This window comes from Arctopsyche grandis, chromosome 8 (assembly GCF_051622035.1).
Source record: "Arctopsyche grandis isolate Sample6627 chromosome 8, ASM5162203v2, whole genome shotgun sequence".
Lineage (NCBI taxonomy): Eukaryota > Metazoa > Arthropoda > Insecta > Trichoptera > Hydropsychidae > Arctopsyche > Arctopsyche grandis.
In genome coordinates, this window is record NC_135362.1 from 15,684,148 (window position 1) to 15,694,191 (window position 10,044).

At 33.1% G+C, this 10,044-nt stretch overlaps 1 protein-coding gene across 1 annotated transcript in view; it reads right to left on the reverse strand.

Moving 5' to 3' along the window:
* The window catches only part of LOC143915854 (uncharacterized), a 121,597-nt gene extending 111,972 nt beyond the window's left edge, over window positions 1-9,625 (reverse strand). Inside the window, exons 1-3 of the mRNA XM_077436675.1 lie at window positions 9,545-9,625; window positions 6,581-6,601; window positions 943-1,416 (exon numbers count right to left, since the gene is read on the reverse strand). Of these exons, the coding sequence (XP_077292801.1) occupies window positions 943-1,416; window positions 6,581-6,601; window positions 9,545-9,625 (576 nt within the window). The remainder of the gene's footprint in view (window positions 1-942; window positions 1,417-6,580; window positions 6,602-9,544) is intronic.
* Between the last annotated feature and the right edge of the window lie 419 nt (window positions 9,626-10,044).

Sequence of the window (10,044 nt, forward strand, 5' to 3'; positions counted from 1 at the left end):
GTTAATTTTAAATGAATATCAAGAGCAGGATGATAGCTGTCTTCAGGAACCAAGGAATCAACTGAATTTGAAATAATAATATTCTGACAATCTAAATTTGTTAATAGAAAATCCAACATGGAATTATTAAAATAGTTTCGAATAGTATTAATTTGTTTTAAGTTGAATAAAGATATAAAAAAATTAAGGTCATCAGGAAAACAGTTAGAAGAATTCAGATTAAAATCTCCAGATATAAAAATGCGACCATTACTTAAATGTGAATAATTAGATATAATTAAATCAAAAAATCGCTTATAAATATTTGGTGGAGATCTTGGTGGAAAATAAATAGTACATATGTATATAAAAAAAGGAATGTTAACAAATCTTAGTTTTAGCCATACACATTCATGAATGTCCTCAAGATGACAAAGTCTTTCAACCGAAATAATATTTGTATTTTTAACTGCTAGAAGAACACCACCACCTCTGGCAGATCTATCATGGCGATATATATTGAAACTGCTGTCAAGTACTTCGGCATCATGTACAGATGAGTTTAGCCATGTTTCAGTAATAGCAAGGACGTCAATAGATCTAGAAGCGGCGTTGTTGTAGAATTCCTTGAGTTTTGTATTTAAACCCCGCACATTTTGATAATAAAGTTTAATGCTACGGGTCACGGGTTTGGGCAATCGGTTTCGAAGAGATTTTTTTGAGAAATAACCATTCTCTTATGCCAGTACCCATAGGCCAAAATTCAGGATTGATAATTATATTAAAAGTTTCAGTATCTACACTAATTTTAAATGACGAGCACATGTCAGTTTTAGCAACCTGAGAAACGTTGATTCTTTTATTTTTAATTTTATTTAATATGAACTGTTTCACAGTATCACAAGTGCAGTTATTTGCCAAATTAAAAACGTGTACATTCTTCAATTTCGGAATAGTGGCCACCTGTAAAGTTTTATCAGGTGCTCCAGATCCACGAGTGTATGGCAGTCTCCCGGAAGAAGTCCCAGCGACCTGACTGAACGAATTTGAAGGATCTACAGTAGAAGCAGAAGCAGGAGCACAAGAGACAGGAACATAATCAGATGTTGAAGCAGAAGCTGATGTAAGTGTAGCTGAAGATGAAGATGGCAGAGGTGAAGCAGTAGAAGATAGCGCTGCGACCTGACTGTAAGATTTCGCAGGTTTTATAGAAGGAGGAGAAGCAGAAACAGAAACAGTAGAAGCAGAAACAGTAGCACACCCAGGAGTAGATGCTGAAGCTAAAGCAGACGCGAGTGAAGTTGAAGCTGAATAAGGCGGAGGTGAAACGGTAGAGGATGCCGCTATAACGTCATACGGGCATCTGACAGGTGTTTGTTTATGTACTGTAGTATTGTTACATTCAGTTGACAGTGTGGAGAGTTCTCGTAATGTTACCTCGCCCGATTGCAGAGTTGTAGGTTCAACAAAAACAGCTGGAGCCAGAGCTGCTGGAAAGGGACGACACATCATCCTCTTTATTTCACCGACATCAGTGTGGATAGTCTGGAGGGACTCCACAGCGATTTTTAGCGAGGCCAGGTTATTAAAAGCGACGCGTGCGATGGATACTATATTTTTAATTTCGTCGCTGATGTATCGCACCCTGTCCTTGGTAAGGACATTGGCACCAGATCCTTTTTTTGAAAGGTCCGCGAGTATTCTCTGGCTTATAGTAACAATATCCTCCATGGTAGAATGCGAACGATTTAACACGTCCAGACACAACGATAGCACAACGATAGCACATTACATATATGTACGTACATACATGTAAGCGTCGTAGTAAATTATAAAATAACAGTCGTGTTATCGTGATTGTGGAATATTCGATGATTATTCACACACGCAAGACCCTTGAACTCAAATCCTGTTCGTCTACGACTGAATCGCCTGATGTATTTATTCCATTTGATTTTAATGCAATTCAAGTTTCAGATTTAGGCTTGTTTAAGTATTCCGATGTCGTACAAAGTCAAGGTCCTTTAGTCTCCAGAAAGTGCTGCCAGATAGTCTCACTAGCGCCGTTTTAAAATTTAAATAATTTTGTATAAAGAAAAATATATGGTATTGATCAACAGATTTTGCCCTTTAATGAAATTGACACATTTATATACGTATATGCACATACAGAAGGAAGATTAATTATAATATATATATATATATATATATATATATATATATATATATATATATATATATATATATATATATATATATATATATATATATATATATATATATATATATCGCTTTTGCGAATTCGGATGAATTTAGAAGAGCAAAAGTTATAAATGAGTACAAATATGATAATTACATTGTTTTTAGGTTATTTATTGAAATTGGTGATATTTAAACTTTTTCCAACCTTTTACTGTTTGAAGCTATTCAAATTCATTATTTCACAGAACACTTTCTTGCTGTCCTACATACAAATGTTCGAATTATATCAGTCGCATTGGAAAAACTTTTATCTTATTAACGCACAAACTGCGAAAATTTTACTTTACTGTTTAATATGCGCAACAAATTTTTTGGCAAGTTACTAAATACAAAAACGGTAACTAAATTAGAAAAATGGCCAGGAAGTATTCATAAAAGTGGTCAGTAAAAACATTAAACGGTCAGTAAAAAATACTACGTTTAGCAAAGTAACTACATATGCTGAATTCTGAATATCTTGGTATGGTCCAAACACCACTATTCTACTTGACTTGAATGTTCAAATTGTACAGTGATGTGATTTCTGCTTTCATGTTTTCCAATTATTTAAAGACACATAATCGAATTCTCCATGTGAGTGTTCTTATTTTGAATCACTGACTAATTAAATTAATTGCAGAAAATTTAATGTGTTAACTGACCGCAAACAGACTAATAATACTAACTGAAAATTAATTATTAACTGACCATTTAAATACAGGCCTATAATATGTAGTAATAAGAGGTGCGTAGTAGGTTTGAGCAAAAGTTTATACACAGATTCAAATGACATAATTGTTATTTTATTAAATATATTTTAATATACGTAATATTTATGAATAATATTTTATTTATAGGTATTATTAATAACCGGCTTGTTATTAAACATCTTTTATGTCTTTTCACATGTTAACACTATACATATATTATTTACAAGGTGATCGTTGATTAGAAACTCGTTTTTCTTTAATAAAAATAATACGGAGATGCTCTTCAGAACTGACGTTGGGTTTTAGTTTTCAAGATCACGATCAAGTTCACTTTTCTTTCAATTATTCTGCAATGTCTGCAATGGAAATTAAGTAGATAAATCAAAGGAGAAAAAAATGCAACACGTTTGATCAGCAAATATGAGAGAGGTCACGTTTCATTCGTATAACGGTACGGTAATGCAAAACGAATGTTTGGATTTTGATTTATTATATACATACATATGTATGTATATATATGCACTGTATATTTATGCATTTCAGTATTACTCTTTTTAAGCTGTCCTTATATGGTGTTCGTTTTGTAGAAAAATCCGGTACGATTATCAACGTGGAAAATCCTTGACATTGCGACGAGTCAAACCGAAAATGATGATTATGTTGTTAATTATTCTCAGACACGAATCGATGTGTTCGTGTGTCCTCTAGTTACGAAAATTCAAGACTGAACGACGACCTCAATTCTGTATGAGATGTCGAAAAGCGATAGACTAAGGATGTCATTGATTTAATGTTTCGAATGGTGAATTTTTTATTTGTTTATACTTTTGTTTTCGGAACGATCGAGTTGAACTGCACTCGAATTCAAATCCATTAGATTCAGAAAATCTGATGGAGATTGATATCGTTTCTATGCCAATTGAGAGTGCTTTCGGTTGGTGCTCACGAGCTTGTCAGCATGAAATGAGCTTTTACTTTATACCTACATACATATATGTATGTACATATGTATATACACATAGGCTCGGTGTTTGCGTTTATGTTTAGCATCGAGAGGTTTTGGGTTCGATCCCGTGCTAATCTTTAATACTGCTGGTTAGACTTGGATATTTGCGACTCCAAGTCGATCATTTCTTATCAGAGTTTGACAATTTATCTGATTTTCATTGAAAAGCTTCCTCAAATTGGCAAAAATCATCCTACCTGCTGTCACAAATATCTCAATTTGATTTATGTACAATACTTAAAAATGGATGTAAAAGTCTAAATCCATAGATGTCTCGGTGGATTAATAAATTAATTAATTGTGAATTTCGTGTTCTTTAGCCTCTCGAAATACAGTGATTTATGTAATAAAAATGCTGCAATATTTGTTATTAATTGTCTAGGAATGCGCATTGGGGTCTACCTGTCAGGCCTTCTTATATCTACATATGTCTATAAAAAAAAGTAAAAATAAAATAAAATATTCGTGGTTTTCTTACATATATATTTGTACACGTAAAACTATTTTCAAAGCTATTGATTTTGTTGAAAAGTTGCAACATGCATATGTAGTTGCAACTTTTCAATATTTTCTTTTTTTTGTCACCACAAAGGTCAAGTATATTTTTATTTGGCGTGTATTTAATTTATCAGTAATTTATTCAGCTTTTGATCAACAAAATAACTAAATTGTCAAAAATAAGTAAATATTTCGAAATTATCAGTGAGTATTCTAAATGATCAGTACGCTGTGATCAATTGTCATATATGTACATACTCAGTTATTAAACTAAATGATCAGTTATAAAACCAAAATGATCAGATGATAAAATGAAACGGACGATGATTATTATAAGGTGATCAGTAATTTTGCGACTTAGCAACATTCTTTTAATAATCTTCCCCCTCTCCGTTTTCAACCCCCTCGGTCCTCGCTCCGGGTTCAGATCAGTCTCACTAAGTTCTCGCGTGTCTGTTGACGTTTACCTAACCTAACCTAATCTTAATAAATACCGACCCTAACAACCTAATCTTAAATGAATAGGGCCAAATCCTAACCTAACCTGACCCTTAAAGAAAAGTGTTGGCAGCTAAGATATGTTTTTTTTTAAATATATTGATGAAATAAAATTAAAAACAAAATATATTACGATTTGTTTGTATGGATATTACAGTATGTGGACCATGAGAAAGTGGGAATGGACAATAGCGGGGCGACGCGCTATCATCCAACTGTCAAAAATTATAATTTTACTGATAGAAAATTATTTTTGATTTTAAGTATTTAAATAACATACTGATCAAAAAGGATTTATTTACTGAAAAAAAAATTATTTACTGAATAAAATTGTATAATTTACTGATCGTTTATTATATTCTACTGATCATTTAGAATAAGTTGCTGATCAAGTTTATAATTAATTACTGATAAATTTTTCATTTGTTTACTGTTCACTCTTGGAATTATAAACTAACCAAATAATTTGTTGCCATTTTATTTCATGATACATCATTTTTATTTAAAAAAAAAAGGTTCCAATCAAAAAAGGTGAATTATCGTTAAAAAATAAAAGTGAACGTTCATTTATACATATACGGAAGTTATCGAAGTGTGCAGCGATGAAATAAACAATCTATTTTTCATCCAATGTCGTACTTACTTTTTATACAATTGAGTTACTGATTTGAATTTAATTTGTACCTAGTTGAGTATTTTTCTGATAATTTAAAACAGCAAAATAAAAATTGTAAAATTAACATTTTTTAAATTTAAATATGATTTTTTTTTTACTGGATGAAAATAGTACAGACACATTGAAATCGTCTAAAAATTCAAAATTTCAAAAATCACGTCTTCTCATAGAACATAACAAAATTCAATGTGTCTATTCTGAGGCGAATCACGTAAACTTTTATTTCATTACTCGGAAATACGCCATTAAATGTGTAAATTAGCTCGATTAGCAGACAAGGTTGGCGCTACTGTGGCGTGGCAACACTGACAACCGAGCACGACGTTGATGTCTCGACGTACCAAATTTAAATTGATTTATTCTATATATAGTCTTACTTTAAATTTGGTCCGTTTACTTTATGCAATGCCATTAATGTGTCGCACAGCGAAAATTAAGCGAATCGGTCCGATTGAAATGCAAGGCGTGCAATTTCGCGTTAAAAAACGTACGCGTTTTGAAATTTTTACTAGACAAAATATAAATTTTAGTTTCACGACAGTTAAATTCGCTACTATGCGATTAACAAAAATGAAACACTTTATATGAAGATTTCGCTCCAGTTCCTACTTTGGTAGGACGTATACAACTGGAACGAAACTTTACATATGTACACACATACCTATGTACAGTGGCAGACTGGCCATACAAGCGAACTTGCCCGATGGCAAGTCCCACTATCTGTTAGAAAATATGGGCCCTCAGTAAAATTAAATAACTTTTTAACTATTTCACGTGTATTAAAATTTACAGGATATTTCACTTTGGAACCTAAATTTTGGGTATTTCAACAAAACAAATTTCTTACGATATACACAAACAAGTAATACCTGCTTTAATAGCCCAAGGATCGGTTAACTTTTTTTATTAGGCTCGAAATGTAAATTTCAACATTTGCGTGGCCCATTTCCAACCTCAAGATTATGTATTTACCAATACCGATGTAGCAACTACCTACTGAAATAAAAATGGGAATAAACAAATTTCCGTGAATAATATAAACTGAATTGCTTAAAAAAAAATTGGTAGGACGATTCATCATCAACCAGCGATTTAAATTTACTTCATACTTTCAAAATAACATTTGATTATACTTCGACGATATCATCATCATCATCATTTACAGCCACTCGCCATCCACTGCTGGATGAAGGCCTCTCCAACACGCTTCCACCCGTCTCTGTTTTGCGCAACACTCATCCATCTCACCCCGCACATTTTCCTAATTTCGTTCACCCATCTTCCTTGCGGTCTTCCTTTTACCCTTTTGCATTCTCTCGGGTACCATTCAAGCACTTCTTTTGTCCACCTTTCGTCCATCCTCCTAGCTACGTGACCCGCCCATTGCCATTTCAATCTCTTCACTCTATCCACTATGTCCACTACTCTTGTCATACTTCTCACCCACGTGTTCCGCTTTCTGTCTTTCCTCGTTATGCCAAGCATACAGCGCTCCATACTTCTTTGAGTGCATTGGATTTTATGTAGCATTTTGGTGTTCAGTGTCCAAGTTTCACATCCATACGTCATCACTGGCAAAACGCATTGATCAAAGATCTTTTTCTTCAGGCAGAGTGGCATTTTTGATTTAAAAACAGCATTAATCCGTCCAAATGCACTCCATCCTAATTTCATACGTCTCTTTATCTCTTCATCTTTACTACCAGACATGTCAATTATTTGACCTAAATGTAAATAATTATTTACTACTTCTACTGGTTTATCATCTAATGGGATGCTATCAGGCATGCAATAACTATTGAACATTAGTTTGGTCTTATCTACGTTAATTTTTAATCCTACTTTTCTATTTTCTCTCTTCGACGATATAGTAAGATTTAAATACACAATTTTAAACAGTTTCCGAATATAAAATCTATTCCTAATCTAGACACATCCATGTATATAGAAATATAGGATAGGGGCCTCCTCCCCAAAATCCCGATTTTCGATTAACATTAATTGAAAATATTATGCATTGTTTTCAGGGACATAATTTGGGGGGGGAGCATAGGGGGACACTCGCCCCCCTAAATTAAGGAATAGTGTGAATTTAGAAAATATTATGAATTTAATGATTTATCAGATACTATGGATGAATGCTACCTTTATTTCTAATGTATGTTACTTTTGGGTAACTAATAAAATAATCGCTGCTATGTGCTTTGAAAAAAAAAAGATTTTATTATTTCGAAGCAAGTTTTAGAAGCGAATCGTTAGAAAGGTCCCCTTTATTTTATTTTGTCTCAAAAACAGATGTGTAACGTTTATTTTTCCGAAAGTTCGTATATTTTTTGTTTTCAAAAAAGGTTTTAAATTAATATTTTACTGAATCGGTTCAATCACAATCGTATTTTTATTTTATTTGCAGACTTCCATTCTCTCACAAAACAACGAATGAGATGGATTTAAACTTCATGTGTAATGAATTCGGTCCAATAAAAGTTTTAGTTATTTAATAAAATTGCTTTCTGACCAAAACCTTATCAAATTTAGTACATAAAGAATACAAATATAAATTTTCAGCTCGATACATTCAGGGGTGTGGTAAAAAAGGGTTGGCGTAGCGAGCCCGAATTAGTTCTTAGCGAATGTTAAATGCCCGAAAAAGGCGTAATCAGTGGCGTTATCATGGGTGGAGTCAACGAATCACCCCTCATACCCCCCATACCCTCCCAGTTCGAAAATTAATTAATTAATTCGAAAAATATTTTCCATTCTCCTAGGAGTACACGTAAAGAAAAGAGATGGATACGATAACGAGAAAAATACTACGTGTAGTATTTAAACTACGCATTCAACATTCGAAATTCGTCGTGAATGTATCCGGATCGCAGAATAATATAAGAGATAAATAACCGATTTGAGCTCGCGACATGCGTGCGAAGAGTATATCCGAGTACATGTGTGCGATAGAGCGGGAGATGCAGTTTTAGGTGCAATTTTATATATACATATATGTATGTACGGGTCTACCTCACGGGCCCGAATGAGAAACGCCCGAAAACGCAAATATCGGAAGGCAAAGATCAAAAATCGAAAGATCTTCAGTCGAGAGATAAAAAAGGGTGCATGGAAAACGGTACATACACTCGTACATACTCACTTAATTTGCGCGAGCAGGATACAACAGGAACAAGAGGAACAGGCTTTTCCTCCCGTATTCTGCGCGCGCACATTAATACGGGAGGAAAAGCCTGTTCCTCTTGTTCCTGTAGTATCCTGCTCGCGCAAATTTAGTGAGTATGTATCGTTTACCATGCACCCTTTTTTTTGATCTTTCGATTTTCGATCTTTGCCTTCCGATATTTGCGTTTTCGGGCGTTTCACATTCGGGCCCATGACGGAGACCGGTTAAATATACACTCGTATGTTACATTAAAAAAAAAAATATATATGGAAAATGTTTCTTGAAATAAATAATATAAATCTATTTTTTTTCCAAATTATATAATGCTGGGTCTTTTTTATGACATATCTATACATCTCATTGAAGAAGAATCAATTTTGTTAATATTACATATATTGTTAACGGTTGTGAAAATTGCCTAAAATTGGGCGCATTCACTGCAAATCACAATAACGTACATAGTACATTCGCATCTACTTTGTTCCACCAACTTGCAAATCTCTCAATTTCCAAACTTTTTCGTCGTTGAATTTTTATATATTCAAAACACGTATACGAAAATATTTCACATTGTAATATACTTAATATACTTATTTTACGAGATAAACATTAAGTATTAAAAAATATAGTAAGAATTCACTTTTAAATTTTTTTTTATATTTTAAAGGTGTGTTAATAGCTTTAAATTTATGCGTATGTAATATCTTTAATATGTCTCGTATATTCAAGATATTACATACACGTATACAAAAAATATTTGTGTATACAATATTCAAACTCCTGTTAAGCTCTTTGGTTCTGACGTCTTTTCTGTTGAAAGCCCACCACGCTAAAAGTTTGGCCAACATTTCCAAACAGAATTATTTAGAAATCCAATAGAAAGCCGGTATAAAATTGTAGCTAATCCAAAAAACCCTAGATAACTATCGCCAAGGATTTCGAGTTTTGTAAAGGTGTGTTTAGACTCTCAATATATCTTGCAACAATATAAAATAAACAAAAGAAGTCTATTAATGAATGTATTTTTCCAAAACTAGTTTCATCTTCTTCATTGTTGTTAAAATATAATGCTCACAATCAAAATGGCAAGCCGCAATCTAAAATACTCAGCAGTTTGCTGTATTTTAGTAAATTCTGCTATGGTTATAAATTCAGAAATTCCGCTGTAAACCAGTCTTTATAAACATTGACACGGATTACACGACCCATGTTCAATGCTACCTGGAAAGACTTAGCGGGTAGTATTCTTGTTTATTTTTAACATACT